The sequence below is a fragment of the Zeus faber genome, assembly GCF_960531495.2.
Source record: "Zeus faber genome assembly, chromosome: 12".
Classification (NCBI taxonomy): domain Eukaryota; kingdom Metazoa; phylum Chordata; class Actinopteri; order Zeiformes; family Zeidae; genus Zeus; species Zeus faber.
The window spans coordinates 10,963,554-10,983,553 of NC_137196.1; the positions used below are offsets into that span (position 1 = coordinate 10,963,554).

At 46.9% G+C, this 20,000-nt stretch overlaps 1 protein-coding gene across 1 annotated transcript in view; it reads left to right on the forward strand.

The window, feature by feature from the left end:
- Nucleotides 1-20,000, forward strand: part of LOC307238341 (neurocan core protein-like) — a gene marked incomplete at its 5' end in the record, with an annotated part of 68,967 nt that overhangs the window by 40,675 nt on the left and 8,292 nt on the right. Inside the window, 13 exons of the mRNA XM_080011273.1 lie at nucleotides 5,080-5,147; nucleotides 10,111-10,314; nucleotides 10,472-10,654; nucleotides 11,283-11,457; nucleotides 11,883-12,010; nucleotides 12,218-12,502; nucleotides 12,677-12,754; nucleotides 13,038-13,139; nucleotides 13,878-14,047; nucleotides 14,157-14,322; nucleotides 14,772-15,464; nucleotides 15,840-16,133; nucleotides 18,861-18,977. Coding sequence (XP_079867399.1) covers nucleotides 5,080-5,147; nucleotides 10,111-10,314; nucleotides 10,472-10,654; nucleotides 11,283-11,457; nucleotides 11,883-12,010; nucleotides 12,218-12,502; nucleotides 12,677-12,754; nucleotides 13,038-13,139; nucleotides 13,878-14,047; nucleotides 14,157-14,322; nucleotides 14,772-15,464; nucleotides 15,840-16,133; nucleotides 18,861-18,977 — 2,663 coding nt within the window. The remainder of the gene's footprint in view (nucleotides 1-5,079; nucleotides 5,148-10,110; nucleotides 10,315-10,471; nucleotides 10,655-11,282; nucleotides 11,458-11,882; nucleotides 12,011-12,217; nucleotides 12,503-12,676; nucleotides 12,755-13,037; nucleotides 13,140-13,877; nucleotides 14,048-14,156; nucleotides 14,323-14,771; nucleotides 15,465-15,839; nucleotides 16,134-18,860; nucleotides 18,978-20,000) is intronic.

Consider the following 20,000-nt stretch of genomic DNA (forward strand, 5'->3'; position numbering starts at 1 on the left):
TCTTTCTTGTTCCGTTTATTGTTGTGTGAATATTTAAACAAGGTAATATTGCCGCTTTTGTCCCACTAGGAGCTGGTTTAGACGATTAACAATGTTTTGCAAAACGCGCTCTTGTTCTTTACCCAGTGAGTTGATATTTTAAAGTCTCTGTGTCAAGTATTGTTTCTTCTCTATCAATTATTCCTTTTCGTTTTTTACATGTAGGATTTCCTGACCACATTTTTGCATGAGCAAAACGTGCACCCGGCTGTGTTGAGATGCACAATACGGATAGATGATTTAGAACGATGCGATAACCCCCGAAATACAGCTGAAGTCCGTGCACCTGATCCTCTATTGGCTTGGCAACCAGGACAAAAACCCTCTGAATAACCCCCGAGTTGACCTCTGACCTCTCTCAGTCATAGCCGGAGTAGCAGCCACTTATAGATCACGTGAAAAGCCCCGAGCTACATATATGTGACCTCTTACCCTTATAAATAGCATAAATAATGTAAATAAAACGGTGACCCCTTTATCCATACCTCCGTTCGCTCACTCATTTGTTTGATTGATGCCAGTATCTTATTAAATCTTTCGGCTCAATTTCTAACTAACTTATTAAAAAAATGCTTGACCATTGTCCCATGTAAGTCATTCATCTTTACTGCTGACATTCACCATCTTTGTGTTTTGCATTTCATCTTAAACTTGTTAAACTCAAACCAAATGCATATATGCGCGGCATGGACGTTTTGGTTTGAACGGGATGTTAGATACCATTCTGCTTAAAGTTCCCTGCTTCAGTTTCTCTCCCTGCTGCAGTCTGTCTCTTCTTACTCGCAGTGTTCATACATATTTTTTTCCACTCAATTACAAAGTGGTTTCTCTGTGTTAATTCATTGCACCTTTCCTTCAGCTCACTCTCCTCACATATATACAGCCGCAGCCCCGCATCCACACACTACTCGTCTGGTAATATATCACATACCATGCAATAAGCATCAGAACAGCACTACTCTGGGGATTTTCACCTTGAATACATAATTTAAAAAAGGGGGGGTTTCAAGACTAAGAAAGCCCCAAGTCGAGTCTCAAAGCGTTGCATCCTCTCCGGACTCATTAGACCCGCCTGGCGTTGATCCCTCAGACTGATCGTCTAAATCACTTCCTCACGTCGACCCATCTCTCTTAAATACGCTCTTCGAAGGCAGACCTAGGCTTGCGCTTTCCCCGGGGGTCGTCGTTATGCGGAGGGGTGCGGATTTGACTAACCCTTTGCCCCCGTTGAGCCCAGCAAGATCAATCTGGATGTGTAATTTATGCCCCCTGAAAGAACTGCATGAGTCATTAGGTGCTCCGAGGGTGATTATTTTTTTTTGCAATCTTCTGGAGTATCTTTTTTCATTTTCCCCCCCACATTTATTAAATGAAAGATGTGGTGCATTTTTGCAAAAAGGCACATTTTTTCCAAATGTAGAATGACCACGGGTATTGCTCGCCACATAGGTGTTATTGTGCATCCACAGTGTTTTTCCCAGGCTGGTGGCGTAGCATCGTTCCCACTTCAGTACTCAAAAACGCCCTTACCTCCGTTGCCCTGCTGCCTACTCTTTCCCTCCTTGCGCACCACTTAGTCTGTCACTCATCTGTAGACGTTATTCAGCCGTTCGCTACTCCACCAGAGGTAATTGTTTTGCGAGACATGATTAAAGGGGAGGAAAAGAAAAGACGGAAAGTCTCCGGTCAGGTCTAAGCTGGAGGTAAAAAAACGCGCCTCAAAGTGGGACTTCACGTCACAATAACTGGCTCCGCTCCGGTCCCGGAGCCCGCTCACATCGCGTCTCGAGTAGCAGTAACCTCTGGCAACGAAATGCTGGGTATTCAAGCTTCTAACAATGAATCCCGTGTCGAGGGATGGAGATAATGATGGAAAGATTTTCAAAAAACAGATGATAAAAAAAATGTACTTTGAACAAAATCATTGAATATGATTTGAACTCTCAACACAAGCAGACAGCAGATCTTTGCCCTGCCCTCAGCTGCAAGTTTTTTTTAACTCCCCGTAGAACTTCTAACTTTTCACTCGCCAAATTACATTTCCACAGAGTAGATAAAGTCCCCTCTGAGTGGGCGGAGGAGGAACAGTCCAAGGCCGGACAGAGACAAAGAATTGCTTCACCGATGAGAGGGAAAGAGATTTTTGTCTATAATTGAATCTGCATACTTGTCTGTATGTACTGTATATGCACAAGAGTGGGCATTATTATGTGTGAGTGCAGTCAAGGCGATTCATTGAGCTACCTCCTTCCTAGGCTGGAGCTTGATGGAGAGCCGTGCGATTGCCGTACCGGTACGTCGGCATGTGTGTATGCACATCATGAATCAACATCATGGCCGCCATTGTCTTGATTAGCTCAAGGGGCTTAAGATTGAGCTACGGCCCCATTTATTAACAGCTGGATGAAGAGGACATCATCCGACATACGCACAAACTTAAAGATGCGGCTCAGGAAAGAATTGCGAGGAGAAAGCTGTAATGCATTGGTGTTTTTTCGTCCAGCATCCTGTGTCATAACCATCAAGAGGGACGGCTAGTCGCTGGCTCGGACAGATTGATAGCCGAGTGCTGAGCCATGCTGTAAGTCTGCCAGCCCCATCTGTTAAGGTCTCTTTGGATCTCTGTCACTCCTCCAATGAGCCCTTAGAATGTGTTGAGAATGCACTCCATTCAGGCAACCACGTTAAAAATGTTTACAATGGATAGCCGCATTGAAGCCCGCTGGGGCTTTTGTTTTCCAAACCCAACTCTGCCTGTGAAAGTGAAGAAAGGGTTTTTTTTTCTGTGGGAGGCGTTCACGACATCCGATTGACTGGCTCTCAACAGGCGTGATTGGTTAGTATGCGGCTGGTGCGATTGGATGGGCAGTGTACTGTATGTTGTAAATCCCCTCAAGGAAGGCGTTGAATAGCCGGTGTCTAGAGGCATCCAGTGTTGTATGGTGTCCATAGAGATTGTCCACGGGCTTTTCTACTCTGTATTCCGGTGGTATCTGGGGTGGCAGTTTGGGCCTTGGCCAGTCCCATGCCCTCCAGTACAAGGCTCCATCCTTCTCTCCCAACAACAGTGCTGGGCAAGTTTCTCTGTGTCATGACCCTCTCCAAGCCTTTAGAATTCTGCTGTCACCCACCTAGGAGGCCCGACCAATGGTTCAGGCCTTCAACATGCAAACGGTCCAATAGCTTGACCCCAATCTGTCACAGCCCATCACAGGGTCCTGACCCACCTTTGGTGATGGGTTGTCTCACAGTTTGTGGCAGAGTGGGGTCTCACCCATACCAGAATCCTCTTACCCAGTAGAGCATAGATATCCATGACTACCCCATGTTTAAACAGCAGAACAAATTGCCCTTTAATGACGGTTCAGTTTGGCAGGTGTCAGACACTGCAAAAGGCTTTACTATCTGAATGGAATGTTTGCCCTTTATGTTGCATGTTCCACTTTTCAAATGTTTAAGACTTGAGAAAATATTAACTAGTTCTCCGGACAGTGTCACAGTTATTGGGCTTTCTTGGCTATTTGTACTGGCTTGACCTCGTATATTGGTGTTACATAAACCAGCCTTCAGCAATTAGGGATGCCTCAAAGCTGAGTTGTCGTTACCTTGGAAAATGCAAAGAGGTTTGGTTCCTGCGTTCCACAGAGTAAATCACCTAGTTTATGTAACCAGATTTAAGACACTCCATACTGGACCCTATTCTCCTGCAAGATTTTCTTTATTCTGTAATATCTCTATGTCTGTCTCAGGCATGTTGTTCAATGTACCATGAAACATATTATTAACATTATGAATATCTGTGAGCTATTAGCTTCCTTATTGCTTTTAATGTCAACTTACTCAAAAAACGATCATAAACACAAATGCATATCTCGGCAAAACATATTGATCGCGGCCATGTTGGAGATGGAACAGCTTCTAATCTCCATATCCTGCAAGGGCAGCGCAATAAAGCACTGGCTACTGTGTCCTTCCACTGAGTTGAGACACATTAGGACTCGAGCCAACTTCTTCTGCAACGCATTAGTTTATTTCTAATTTGGGTTAAAAATGATCCTGTAGGAATTGATCAAAATTAACGTCCCAACCCAACACTGGTTTGTGTTATCAAAGATTATCCAATCCACAACAATTTTAAAGAGAACATGCCCTCAGGCTTCTCGTTTGCAATAGCTTGAGGAAGATCTTAAAATGCTATCTTTATTAGCAATACCAAAAAGCACTTTACCAAGCTTATCGAGCCGGATGTGTGCACGCACTCGTAAACACAGAATCACATGAATACACAATACACAAGTGTATATTCACACACATATGTAGAAAATGATATCAACCATAGACGATCCATAATACTACTTTACAGAGAATAGGAATCAGTAACAGCTTATTAGGCCAAGTACATTTTCCTGTACAAGGAATTTGTTATGGTTAGTAGTAATAGTTGTTGCGTTGTAGTACAAACAGATTTGTAGCATGAAAAATAATATACAAAATGGGCTCTATGCACCAGAGAAAGATAAAATTAAAAAAAAGTATGGACACGGCTTACACCAGATGGTTCAGTCTAGCTTATGACAGTGTTAGTACAGTATGTTGCACCGTTTATTCCACAGTTATTGCACGGATGAATAGTGCTTAAGAAAAAAGTGACATATATATCCCCTTCTTTGTCAGTATCTGCCCCATGCGGTCCTCAGGTACTGCTATGTCTCCTGCAAGTCACAGCTCCAACTCTCCTCTCGCTCACCTGACTCAATTGAGGACCACACATTCTCATGAGGCCTTAACTGAATCAGGTGAGCAAAAATAGAGCTGAGGTGAAAAATTGCAGGGCTTGGGAGGGGGTTGGGTACTCGAGGACAGGATTGGGAAACGTGTGGAGAGGAGTAGGAAACATATTTGACGCAGTTTCCAGCCATGATTGTCAGGCAGATGACCTCAAACCCAGAGAGAGAATGGTTTCGTGTGCAGAACCTCCTCGCATGCTTCATCCCTCTGCCTTCTCCCTCTTATTCTCTGCATCTTCATCCGTCTCCGCAGGTCCAGGATGGAGCCCGTTCTGCAGCACTTCCTGTCAAGTCTGGTGCTGGTGCTGTTCTTTGGCCATGGTGAGAGCTCCGTCTCACTTCCACGCTCACACTCACAAGGTTCAAATGTTGAAGAGAAGAGAACTGGGTGCTGGGGTGGGGAAGGAAGGAAGTGGGCCAAGCGAGGGTGGACCAAATGGTAGATTAAAAATACATAAAATAGAGGGTAAAAAAAAAAAAAAAGACAGTAGAAACAGTGGCTACTAGTTTGACGCTTCGATTCAAGAGGAATAAACACCCGCGACAGATTTGGGTTACTTGTCATCCAGAGAGATAGAACTCTACTAATGTGAGTGTGCTTCGTGTGAGCCAACACGCAGTGGATGTTTGCAGACATGCTCTGTGGGATCGCTCTGGAAGCCCTCCAAGCCCATTTACGCATGCTTAGTCCACCATCTGCTCTATTACAACTACGCATAATATTCACAACATGGAACAAAAATACAAACCATCTCTCAACCGCATGTCTCCGGAGAATAGTGTGTACGGACTCACACATCAGGCTGCCAATGGTACGAAATGAGCTTGCGGATTACCTTGGTGACTGGCATGTCTCCTTTGATGGCGAGGTGTCTCACTCTGCCTAAAAGAGTGGCTGGGTGTGCGAGATGATGTGGGGGTTGGGGAGGAGCTGCTATTATTTGGCATTCGTCTAATACCAGTTCTGACAGACCACAGCTTGGCGTCCGGGCTCTAGCGCTCATCACTCCCGGCGAGGTGCACAGCAAACATAGTCGAACTTAGTGAACTGAAAATATACGAGTTGATGAGCTTGAACCCCCCATTGGATAGAAGAGTAGAGCACAACAGGTAGATGCAGGGGAGGTGAAGGGAGTGCAGCCAAGCAGGCAGCAAAGCAGGTAGCACAGGATGGATTGGCTGCTTAAATTGGCCGAAGTCTGACGCCATCAAGTTGTCTGACAGAACTAGCTCCACGAGCTATGTTTATTATGAAGACATTTTGGCAAAGTTTGACCACCGTGAATGGGGCTCTATGTCCATTTTATTTGGGACTAGATTAACACCCTGTGACTCGCCATCGAATTACAATAACTGAGCCAACGAGCTTGCCTCACAGTTCCTCCGCCTCTATTTGGGATCCTTCAGTAAACAAGAGAGCATACGGTAAATTGTCCCAAACCCTCGACCCTCAAAAAATTCCATGTGTCTTAATCGCTCTCCTTAGTTGGAACATGCATGTTTCAGGCGTGCACAAAACTCATCGCTCCGTTGTATATTTACGATCCAATCAGTGGAAATCCAAACACCCTGCGGATGGAGAAAAGGAATGAGCGCTGTGTTCTGTTAATGACAAAGAGTGTCCTTCCTGTCACTTTCAGCTGCCTGCCGCTTCACTGGGTTGTTTTTCTTTAGTTCAGTCTGTCACTGCCATGCTCCAGGCTCTGCTTGTCATGCAGTGTCTCTCAATATCAACCTGTCAAATGCGCCCTCCTCTTCCTTCCATGCTCTCTCTCTCTCTCTCTCTCTCTCTCTCTCTCCCCCCCCCCCTCTCTCTCCATCCCTCCCCTTTACTAGTATTTGGGATTTGGTGATTACCTCTGATTTGGCTAGAAGGCGGCGGCAGCGTTCTTTGACACGAAGGATGCTCTCGGGGAGGGGAGGGGAGGGTGAAAACATTCCAATCTAAATGCAGATGGAGATGTCTTTTGGGGATTCAATCCACTACACAGCTTAACTGCATTATTCACACACACAAAAAAGCTGTGTTTTGTTTTTTTTTGTTTTTCTTTGTCGGCTTCAGTCAAATTGATGCGTTGGCGTGGCAGAACAGAAATGTAAACGCAGCCGAGAGAATAAAAGCAAATGACAAACATCCCAAAACAAATTTTAGCTGAGTTGACTAAAGAATTGTGAAAAGATCCCATCACTCTCCAGATGGGAGTTGATGTTTATCAACCCTAATGAAGGTGAATGGATGGATAGATAGATAGATAGATAGATAGATAGATAGATAGATGGATAGATAGATAGATAGATAGATAGATAGATAGATAGATAGATAGATAGATAGATAGATAGATAGATAGATAGATAGATAGATAGATAGATAGATAGATACACAGACAGACAGACAGACCGACAGACAGACAGACAGACAGACAGACAGACAGACAGATAGACAGATAGACAGATAGACAGATAGGTAGGTAGCTAGGTATATGATGGACAGAGAGACAGACAGACAGAAAGGTAGGTAGGTGGATGATAGATAGACAGATAGATAGATAGATAGATAGACAGACAGACAGACAGACAGACAGACAGACAGACAGACAGATAGACAGGTAGGTAGGTAGAAGATGGATGGACAGATATGTAGGTAGGTAGGTAGATGATAGATAGATAGACAGATAGATGGATGGATATATAGATAGATAGACAGACAGACAGATAGATCGATAAATAGATAGATAGATAGACATACAGACAGACAGACAGGTAGGTAGATGATGGATAGACAGACAGACAGACAGACAGACAGACAGACAGACAGGTAGGTAGGTAGAAGATGGATGGACAGATATGTAGGTAGGTAGGTAGATGATAGATAGATAGACAGATAGATAGATGGATATATAGATAGATAGACAGACAGACAGATAGATCGATAAATAGATAGATAGATAGACATACAGACAGACAGACAGGTAGGTAGATGATGGATAGACAGACAGACAGACAGACAGACAGACAGACAGACAGACAGGTAGGTAGGTAGAAGATGGATAGACAGATAGGTAGGTAGGTAGGTAGATGATAGATAGATAGACAGATAGATAGATGGATATATAGATAGACAGATAGATAGGTAGATAGATAGATAGATAGATAGATAGATAGATAGATAGACAGACAGACAGACAGACAGGTAGGTAGATGATGGATAGACAGACAGACAGACAGACAGACAGACAGGTAGGTAGGTAGAAGATGGATAGACAGATAGGTAGGTAGGTAGGTAGATAACAGATAGATAGGTAGATAGGTAGATAGACAGACAGACAGATAGATAGATAGACAGACAGACAGATAGATCGATAAATAGATAGATGGATAGACAGACAGACAGGTAGGTAGATGATGGATAGACAGACAGACAGACAGACAGACAGACAGACAGACAGACAGACAGACAGACAGGTAGGTAGATAGATAGATAGATGGATGGATAGATAGATAGATAGATAGATAGATAGATAGATAGATAGATAGATAGATAGATTGTGTGGCACGGTGGCGCAGTGCAGTGCATTGCACTGCTGCCTCACAGCAAGAAGGTCCTGGGTTCGATTCCCACCTGGGGCGCTGTTGGCACCGTGCTCCGGCGGGTTATCTCCCAAATAGGAGCCTTTCTGTGTGGAGTTTGCATGTTCTCCCCGTGCTCACATGGGGTTTCCTCCACCTCACGTCAGTAAGGACCCCCACCAAAAACATGCACCCATCATTGTCTGACCAGCGATGGACATTTATCACCTGGTCCCCGGGCGCGTCCACGTACGCTGCCCACTGCTCCTGGCTGTGCCCCCAGAGGAAGGACAAGCCAGGATGGGTCAAAAGCAGAGGATCCATTTCACCGTGCATGTGTGTGTGTGCAAGCATGTGTTGTGGAGTGTCGTGTGACAAATAAAGACTGTTTCTTCTTCTTTTTCTTCTAGATAGATAGATAGATAGATAGATAGATAGGCAGACAGACAGACAGACAGACGGGTAGATAGGTAGGTAGGTAGATGATAGATAGATAGATAGATAGACAGACAGACAGACAGACAGGGAGATGATGGATAGACAGACAGACAGACAGGTAGCTAGATAGATAGATAGATGCATACATACATAAATACATACATGCATAGATAGATAGATAGATAGATAGATAGACCCCACGTTTAGCTGTAATCTTGCTGTGTCAGGTGTTATGTTGTGTAAGTGAAATGGAGGGGGAAGCCACAAAGTGTTGGGGGGGTATGGATGTTATTGCTTTGAGGTTTTTTTTTTTTTTTGTTTTTTTTTTACACAGTTGATATTGTTGCCATGGATACACTTCACAGCATAGCAACCAAACCCAGTGAATTAGTGATATCTATCTGCAGAGCCGTGTGGCCCTCGCCCCTCAACACGGTGACAGTCCCTGACCCTTTTACATCAAATCACTCCAAATTAGGTTGTGAGGGAGACGAGGGGTGAGTGAGGGAGGGAGGGAGGGAGGAAGAGAGAAGGAGAGAGATAGAAAGGCACGAGCCAGGAGCCATTTATACAGGCAGAGCGAGAAAGAGAGTGAACTGTAAAACAGATGTGAGGAAAACTGGGGAGGGAGCGAGGGAGACCAGGTGTCTGACGCACAAATTTAAACAAACTACCTGCATGCAAAAATCCAGTGTGCCGTAGTGTGTGTGTGTGCGCGTGTGGGAGTGGGAGCGCGTACTTATGCATGTTTGTGTGCCTATTTGTGTCATGTGTGACATTCGCCCACATGTGTATGTGTGCGCATCATGTGCACGCAGAGGTGAATGACAGCCATTTAACGACCGGGCAGCGTTCGCCCCCTCGCACCGTGAGAGAAAGCAGCATTCCTCTTCTGGGTTCCTGGTGTGAAACCTTGAGTGTGAAAGTGCTAATGAATCCCCGTGGTCTTGTTAGCAGACAGCTTTGTGGGGAAGCTGCCTGCCTCTCTGTCTCTGTGACTCCTTTGTTGTTGGCACAGAATGTGTCATTTATCCTAATAGCCTAGCCACTGATGGAACGTTCTTTGACATATACTATTCATCAGCGGCGCTCGCGCGGAAGAGAATACATGTAGAATAGATATTTTCAGAGGGGAAATGAGGGATGTGTGAAGGGATGTATTCTCTCTTAAATCAATTTGTTCTCCGTGGCGTTTGTTCGGATCCCACGTCTCGTCAGAGTTTGCTTCGGCGGGTTGAATTGTCTTGACACCCGCCGTGCCTCCCGATTTTATCTCCAGGGGCGTCCTCCTCCATTGTGAACATGCGTAGAATCACCCAGCCGCCGGTACGGGAAGATCTGGCCGGCCGAGCCCTCCTCCCCTGTGTCTTCACCCTCCAGGCCAGCTCCTCCGGCCAAGCTCCCCACGTCTTGTGGACCCACACCAGGCCGCTAATCGGGGGACGGGGCCCCCCTCTGGAGCAGACCGTGCTCTCTGCCAGGGGTGAGACAAAAGCTCGGAACACTCATTTGCAATCGCACTTTTAATAGGTGCTGTGTGGTCTAAAGGGCTTACATGTATGAAGTAGGGTGATTCATGATATTATAAGAAACTTGTGCTGGCACTATTTTCCTAACAACGAGACGTCTTTTGGCCAAAGGTGATGTCATCAAGGTGAATAAGGCATTCACTGGCCGCGTCAGGCTCCCAGGATATATTGCCAACCCTCTGAATGCTACCATGGAGATTGACCGTCTCCGCACCAACGACTCGGGCACTTACCACTGTCAGGTTGTCATGGGAAACGACTACGAGAGAGACACCGTGCCCCTTGTGGTGTTAGGTGAGCACTACAGCCTCTAAAAACATACTGTATGATCATTCCCTGAAAGCTGCGTGGCTCAAGGGAAATATCCATTTCTGCTAATTAAAACCGCATTAGGAAGGTTGAGCCAGGGGATGTGTTCATAGAGAGAGCCTGTAAAATCATTACACCATTACACATGCACCCGTGCGCTCTTTCTTACATTCTGCACTTCCGGACCCAATATTATTACCTAATATTTATTTCACCTGGATTTATTGCTAATCCAGGCATTTTATTTTTTATTTGATTTGATAACATCAGTTTCCTTTAAAAGTAAAATGCTGATCATGGCACTTTTTCAGCTTTTCCATGATAGCGCGTTTGTTTCATCAACAGACTTAACATTTGTTACCCTTTAATTACCGCATTTAGATCGAACGCCAACGGCGATTTCTCTGCGTAGTCATCCGTGAAACGTTCACCCCGCAGCACTTTTGATTGATTCCCACAGCCTGTGTTATTTTGTGACACCGATCTGTTGATTTTCAATTTCATTTATGAAATTGCCCTTAATGTCCCTCCGTAATGTCATAGGAATGAGAGAAGCCATTGATTTTCCCTCCGTTTTACTTTCCCCGGCTCACCACCTGTCCTGCCCGCCCAGGTGTGGTCTTCCACCACCAGGCCCTGAGTGCACGCTACGCCCTGTCCTTTGCCAGCGCGCAGCGGCTGTGCCAGGAGAACTCGGCCCAGATCGCTACGCCCGCACAGCTGTGGGCAGCGTTCTACGACGGCTTTGCCAGCTGCGCGGTCGGCTGGTTGTCCGATCAGACAGTCCGGTGAGTTTTAACATCGTGCAGTCATCATCTGAGGGTCCCCACTGTCTGTAATTTAAGGCAATGTGAATAAATTGAATTTGCATGGCGCCCTGTTGTCCCATCATGCATTGTGCCTTGCAGGTTCTGTTTTGTAAAATTCTTTACCTTCTTTAGTATCATAAGTGATTTTATTTACACATTACATTTTTTTAGCACTTATTGTGGGTTGGCTTTAATTGAAATCCCTTCAAAATGCAATTGAGTTTGGCTGGGGAATTAGTACATTTTTTGACCATACAGTGCCTTAGGGTTGAGGCAGGTTTGATGCAAGACATATGCCAAATAATGAAATAATCAGGTTTCATCATCACTTCGATGATCAGCCTTTTGTGATGCAAATTAGAGATAATTGGTTATGTGTGACTCTTGTGCATTTGTATCTACAGCTATTCTGTCCAGATTCCAGAGCTCGGTTGCTATGGACACAAGGAGTTCTCTGCCGGAGTGAGGAATTATGGGAAGAGGGACCCAAATGAGCTGTTCGATGTGTACTGTTTTGCTAAAGAACTGGATGGTATGCGCAGACACACGCACGCGCACACACAATTATCTTTTGTCCTTCCCTTTTCATGCTCTATGATTTTTCCAATCCCCTTGAATCATCATATAATGTTCTTTAAGAGGACATATTCAGCCTGCTTTCCAGATAGCAATATTTTCTGCTACGCTGTACTGCTACAAATAAAATGCAGGTTTTAATTCTGCACCCCTCCCCCTCAAGGTGAGGTCTTTCACTCCTCGGTCCCAGGGCGGCTGTCCTTGGCTTCGGCCTCAGACCGCTGCGTGTCTATGGGGGGTCAGCTGGCCACGGTGGGACAGCTTCACCTGGCGTGGAAGGCCGGACTGGACAGCTGCATTCCCGGTTGGCTGTCCGACGGCAGCGTTCGCTACCCTGTCAGATGGCCCCGCCCGGACTGCGGAGGGGACCGGCCAGGGGTCCGCACCGTCGCACCCAACATCACGTCCGATAACACCACAGCACTCTACGACGCTTACTGCCACAGAGGTACCTAACGGCTTGGCTTCTGATCTCAAAGCCTTATTGACTGAATTATCATGATTTTTTTGCTCCCTCAAAAAAAAGTGTCTGGGGTACTGTAATTTAATTCTGCATACATTAACCTTGACCATGCATTTATCTGTGCACTCCCTTAAGACTTTTCTGTAACCTATCTCCTAGGTAATGTGAAGAGTGCAGGTTCAATATCTAAGATTTATACATCCCTGTGGAAGCCCTGGAGCTACCTGGCGGGCCCGAGTAATGCTGGCACCTCAGAGACAGATAGTGTTGGCCGAACTACGGAGGGAAGCACCACTTTCCAAGGTTGTACAATTCTCCCGTTTTTCTTTTTGAGCCGAAATAGCATCTCCACCAACAAACCAATGATAAATGTGATTATCCATAACCTTTATAAACAAGTGACTAACAAGTCATTCCATTAATCTGTGAAATGTGAACATTATACTGTAAAGATATACCAGAAAAGAATAATGAATACTTATCGATGCATGAACAAATATCGATGTTTTTTTTTGCACAGACTCCCAGACAGCCTCCATTAGTGGGAGAGACCTTTCCCCCTCCAACTGGACAGGATTGGTCGATTTAGAGGAAGAAATGGCATTTCACAGTGGGGATGCTTGTAAGGAGGCTTTCGTCAACATCAATAACAACAGCAAAAATGCACAACGGGGCTGCGTTTCCCTAAAGGTCGCTAGGTTCAAGCGACCAGTTAGGAAGCAGCAACTGGTGTTCTGAGCTCAGCGGGTTTTCTGGACGCCACTCAGACCTAAAGCGATGTGACTCAATGGAGTCTGGATCAGATGGAAATAGTACGTCCGCGCTCTCTCGCGTATTAAAAGGAACCGATCAGTGGAACCCAGTTCAATACAGGATCAATACAGAACATGATGTTCCTTTCACATCTACAGAGCAAGAATTACTTATGGAATAATATTTAATCAATATTAAAATATTTAAACACATGATTACAAAGAAAAGGGCGACGCTGAAGATGTTAATAAAAACAGAAAAGCATCCTGGCAATTGGTTACCAAACGCATAAACAGCTGAACAGTGACACCCACAGGTCCTCAAACTTGCCTGCTCCTGACAAGGCCAGCTCCAAGGCATATGTTGCCATGGTAACATAGCTGGCATCTTTTTTAGCGGGATCTTAGGAACCCGCTTATACCGGAAGTTAGTCAGGCTAGCAAAATGTTTCCTTGCTTACGGCATAAGCGACCTTTAGGGAATACCCCCCTGCTTTCCTCGAGATTAAATGGTGAACTAAAAAATATCAATTGGCACAGTACTTCTCCTGATCTCTTGAGAAAGATCGATAAATGATGATTGATGATTGAACCAATCGTGTCTCCAGCTTCAGATCTTTGGCCCTCCGAGTCCTCTGAATCCTACGTGACCCTCCGGCTAAATCCGGGCCAGAGTTCCCTTGACTGGGGAGACCTACTGGAGCTGGACCCGGACAAGTTCCTCAGACCCCAAGACCCCGTCACCACCTACACACCTTCCATTCTGGCTGAGAAGAAGGTTTGTTTCGCTTTTGTGTTGCGATCGAAGAGTTGATTTTCTTTGTGCTAATTATGAGATTAAATTTTCTTTCCACATATCCATCCATCCATTGATACCGAATATTTAGGTGATCTCAAAGATAGTTAAGTCCATATGGAAACCGTGGAGCTATCTAGCAGGGGATGAAGAAGGAACCCCAGTGTCCAGTGGAGCATCACAGATGGAGGGAAACCAATCCGGCAAGGAGACCCAAACCGAGGGACAATCCCAACCTCCCAGCACGACACCTCCAGGTGAGTCATACTGCATGCAATTATGATCATTCTACTTCTGCTTAAACGTCCTAACATGGACCAAAACAAATATTAGTGCATTAGTGCATCGATCTTTCGAATTCTTAAAAGGCTCTACGCGCTGTTTCTAAGTCCTGGCTCTTTGTTCAGCAGTGCGCCGTCTTCATTAATTGATCTCCCCGTCCCTTCGTTATCTTGTGTTTTGTTTGTTGCACGGCCATCTGTAGGTGCCTTTTCTTGGAACGCTACGTGGTTTGATCGTACGTCTCAAGATTATTCAGCAGCTGGTGAAGAATCGTCCCTCGGTCAGCCGCTGTCCACCCAGGCCGCCTCTAATCTTACTTTGTGGCTCAACGCTACTTCAAAGGAGCGTTCTGTAGCCAGTGAAAAACCTCTTCTCAATCAGACCATTTCTGTCCAAGTCCCCACTGACATGTCCGCGACTGCAGGACACGGCAACGACAGTGACGAGAAATCAGAGATCCAGACCTCCTCCGTGACCTCCGGCTCTGCGTCAGAAAGCACCCCAGTCACCGGCGAGGGCTCCTGGGTGCGTATTTTATCTTCACCGGCGGCGACCACGCCCCAGCCGGGCGACAGGAGGGAAGAGACGGTGACATCCAGAGCCAGCGGCCGAGGAGGTCGAGGGAGGGGTAAGAAGAGAGGGGAGGAGAGGGGCAGAGGGGCGGAGAAAGGCAGAGGAGAGGAGGAGGGGAGCGGAGAGCCTGGAGGCGTGGAAGCGAAGGGGGAGATACAGTTCTCCCGTCGCCTGGTCGGCACCAGTAAACCAAGAGAAAGGTCCAGAGAAAGGTCTAGAGAGAGGGGACACAGGAGAGGGCAGACCACCACCACCACCACCACCAGTCCCACCACTACACCCAGTCCCCAGCCCACAGATGAACTCACGGCGAATGTATCAGACAGCAGAGACCTTCAGTCCGTATCCACATCTCCATCTAGTTCCCCATCTCCTAACCAATCCCTGGACCTGTCGTTATCATCATCCCCTTCCCCATCAGCAACTTCAGCACCCTCCTCTTCCCAACCCCCCCATGAATCCCCAAACCTATCGTCATCTGCATCACCCTCCTCATCCTGGGCTCCGTCCACCTCCCCATCCCTGTCTCCACATCACTCACAAAGCCTATACTCATTGTCATCGCCCTCATTGTCCTCCTATTCATCCTTCTCCCCATCTCTTTCCCCGTTTCCACCACCATCATCATCATCATCATCATCATCATCATCATCATCATCATCAGCATCATCGTCATCATCATCATCATCATCATCATCATCACCGTCATCATCATCCTTATCCTCGCCTCCCTCTACATACTTGTCCGAATCACCTCTCCAACCCTCACCTTACTCTTCATCACAGCACGAATCGACGACCCAATACCCCACCCCATCCTTGTCTTCTTCACCCACCCCTGAATTCCCATCCCTGCTCCCCTCCCAATCCACAACGCCCCAGTCGCTGTTGCCGTCCCCGACTGTGCACCCCTCCCAAGCCAAGAACCTCGGACGGGGGGCCCCGACTCCACCCCCACAATCAGACAACCGGGAGGGCTTCAGTGATGTCACTCAATCCCTCCACTGGGACCCAGAGGAGACGGAGGCGGTGCAGGGAGAGGAGGAGCAGACAAAGGGTCCTCAGGATTACCCTCCGTCACCCTCCGGGCCCCCCGAGGAGGAGCCCTCCTGGTCTCACTCCCTGGGATCGGGGGCCCTGTTACCTGGCAACATGGAGGAGGAGGGCAGCAGGGAAAGAATCAACCTCACCGTCACAACTCTGGTGCCAGCAGGTAGGGACCAAAACTGCTTATGTTTTTTGGATCTTTAGAACGACTATCCAGTTTGTTCTTTATGGTCTTAAAGCTTCAAAAGTACGTATGGGATATTTACTGACATATTTTATGTCGTAGAACAAAATGTAAAAATATTTTAATCTTGTGTTAACCACAGACCTTATTTCAGGCATCTAACCTTAAACCTATTCAAAAAACCCATTGACTTCAGGAGGAGGGTACTGGATGTGCAGAAAGTTTTTTAGGACTCATTCCTGCAGCACTCTATGCCGAGCGTGTAGTTCCCTCGTGGAGATGAGCTGAGATTCATGCCTCCATACACATCTATTACAATAGCACCACAGTGCATCATATGTCAGTACACCTGAAACATCCCATCGGCAGGCAGTCGGAAGCCCTGTGGGTGTAGCGCAACATTTCTATGTAGATTTATTATCGCTGCCTTTGAAAGTAGGTTATGTTTGCGGTGGCTGGGTATTATCAGGAGAGTCGGGAGAGAGTATGGAAGCGTGTGAATGGACGGCGAGCGGCAGCTCTACAAAGACAGTCAAGGACAACCATCTGGACGGAGCGGCGTGGGCGCGGGGGGTTTGCGTGAACTGTTCTTTGCGCCACAAGCGTTGACCATGAGCATGGAAACCGGTGCTGACACCCCCGGCACAAGGCCGGCCCGCCAGGAAGAAAGCGACGCAGGACGGAGGAGTTGGGCCGGCGTGGAGTTTCGCCGCCATCTCGGCAACTGCTTTTTCCGTTTGCGCCCCTCCTTCTCTCTCTTTCCTTATCCGTCAGAATTCAACGGCTCTTGGGAGAAAGGCTGTTCAATCAATGGGAGAGTCTGGAAAAGCAGCCCCATGCTCCCAGCTTTCAGGGCTCTAAGAAATACTACATGTCCTATACTTTGATCGCTCTCCCTCTCTATATATAAATATTGGGATAAGTTTCACCGTTTTCCAGCCATGCTGTTTACCTTTGGTTTTGGTACGCTTTCCTCTCTCGCCTCACCGCCGGAATACCGGCTTTATCTGCAGACGGTGGAATATTTCCTATTTTTCCTTGCTTGTTCGCATTTCCAGCGTTTCTTGGCGGCTGCGACTTAAGGAGACGTGTCGTGCCGTTTTTCCAAGCGTCTCCCTCCCGTTTCCCTGGCTAAGGCCTTCCTTCCCCCCGTGGTTGTTTGTGCGAGGGAGCGAAAGGACGGTCCATCCTGTCAGCTCACTCCACAGCCTATTGATTTTCCTGCACCACTCGCCTTAATGAACGAGCCGTAGAACCAGGTTTATCTCTATCGCACACACACATGCACACACACACGCACACACACACACACACGTGCACACACTGAATATAGTTTATCATTCATCCTCTGGCGTCCCAACTAAATATTTGTCAATGCACACAATGACCTTCGCTGATAAAGTACACAGAAGCCCACTTTGGCCTCAACGATCCACAATAAATTAAGCGGATCACCGGTTTGAGCACCTGACTGCAGCGGAATACAAACCAGAGGTGTAAAGCTGTTCTGGCAGCACGGTAATCCCGAGCTTTCGGAAATCTTACCATGTGGAAGCCCGCAATCTTCTTTCGAATTCGATCTTGGAATCCTGGATGCTTTGCCCAGACTAGCGCAGTGGCCGATTGTGGATGCTGATTTGGGGGGATGTGAGCGCCGAGTCGTCTGCTGATGGTTAGCCGTGAAATCAGGACGGCCCTGGGGGCTAATCATACCACATTATCGATTTTCCCTTGTGAAAAAAGAGTCTTGTGTACAAACACAACGCACCGAGAACAAACGTTCAAGCACGCTCACACACACACGCTCACACACACACACACACACACACATACACACACATGCACGCGCGCACGCACACACATACACACACGCACACACATACACATCACCACCACCACCACCCAGAACAAAGGCTCCCCCCCTTGGCTTTGTGGCCGGTATGAACGAGCCTTGGGGTTTTTTTTTTTTGTTTTCTTGGTTTTTTTCAAAGACCCCGAGGTTGCCATAATGAGCGGCTCGGGGGAGAAACGCGGCGGCTGCTCGTCAATTGATATGGAAATGGATAATTGTGGACGGAGACCACACGCCCGCTAGCGTTTAGCAGGGGTGAATAGCCGGGGCCGCCTGGGCACTCTGCGGGGGGTCCGGGGTGCGTTTGTCGAGGGCGGGGGTAGCGCGGGGGGGGGGGGGGGGTGTCTGAAGTTCTCTCGCTGCCCGCTTACGTTGCCGCTTTGCTTTCCCCACACGGTAACCATGACAACTGTGGCTGTGAGTGGATTGCGCGGTGGCGGCGCTCCTGGCTCCCCTGATTCCCTTGAAAAGAGAGAGTGCGTGTGAAATGGATATCACTCCACCCGCTGACAAAAAGGTTAGACCCTGGAAATTTGGGCTGACTTAGTTCTGAAAATGGAAGTCTGCCCCCACCCCCCCACAACCCACTCTCAGTCAGTGTGTGTGTTTGTGTGTGCGTGAGGGGGGGATTCACATCTAATATGTTGATTTTAAGGCTACCGTGGTGTAGTGGTGGTACGGAATCAGCTATTGGATGGTGTAAACATGTCGGCTATTTTTGGCGTTTTCTACTTTAGAATCGATTGAATGAAACCGGTTAATTCCAATGCGGTATCTCTAATTAAACCCCTCCCCGCAACCTGAATTGAGAATTCCCAACACAGCGATCTGTATCTGTCCCTCTTCCTCTCAATTAGTGGAGCTGCATGCCTGCGCGACAAACCCCTGTCTGCACGGAGGGAAGTGCCTTCCGCAGGGAAACGGCTACAGCTGCTACTGCCCACAAGGATACACCGGGGAGAACTGCGAGATCGGTGAGGAGTCCTTTGTTTCTCTCTCTTAAACACACACACACACACACACACACACACACACACTCTCTCTCTCTTTCAAGTTAATAATATATGCTCACATGCGCGTCGGCATCAGCGTAATTTAGTCAGCGCTGCGCCCAGGCCGTGCCGTGCCTATTTAATGCAGGACTTTTTAACGGCTTTTTAACAGGTCAAAGGCCGAGCCCTCCATCTCGGCGAGACAGGAACCGCAGAGGGTTGTATGCGTGACGGCTGGGGTCGGAGGTCAGGGTTCAGAGGCAGGATGATAGGAGGGAGGGTCCCTCTGCGGTGCTTCAAGGTCAAACCCCTCACTCTGGCTTAGAGCCTGGCGTTTGAGAAGTCCTAAATATCGGCCAGGGACATAATTTAGTTAGTTTCGTAGAAGCCGATCACCCCGGTGTCAGGGATCTTTACTTTAATAGCGGTTTGAGGGAAAATCGGGAGGAACAGGACCGGACAGAACATAACGGACAATTGAACCGGGCTACCTGATGCATGAGGAGGCCCCCGAGGGCCTGTCAGTCCAGTCCGTCTGTCTGTCCGACTGGTAGACACACACTGGTTTATCAGTAGGGATGGGTGGATGGATATACGTGGTTGGGTTGATCTGCAGGAGGTGCGGCGCTATCCTTCTCCACCATGGATATTAAAATAAAAGATAACAAAAAAATAACAAAAAAAATAAAAAATAAAAAATAAAATGAATGAATGAATATAAATAAATAAATAAACCAATCAATTCATTGATAGATAGATAGATAGATAGATAGATAGATAGATAGATAGATAGATAGATAGATAGATAGATAGATAGATAGATAGATAGATAGATAGATAGATAGATAGATAGATAGATAGATAGATAGATATAAAATAAAATAAAAAATGGATGCACAACAGACACACACTGGTTTATCAGTAGGGATGGATGGATGGATATATTTGGTTGGGATGATCTGCAAGAGGTGCGGTGTTATCTTTCTCAACTATGGATAGCAAAAT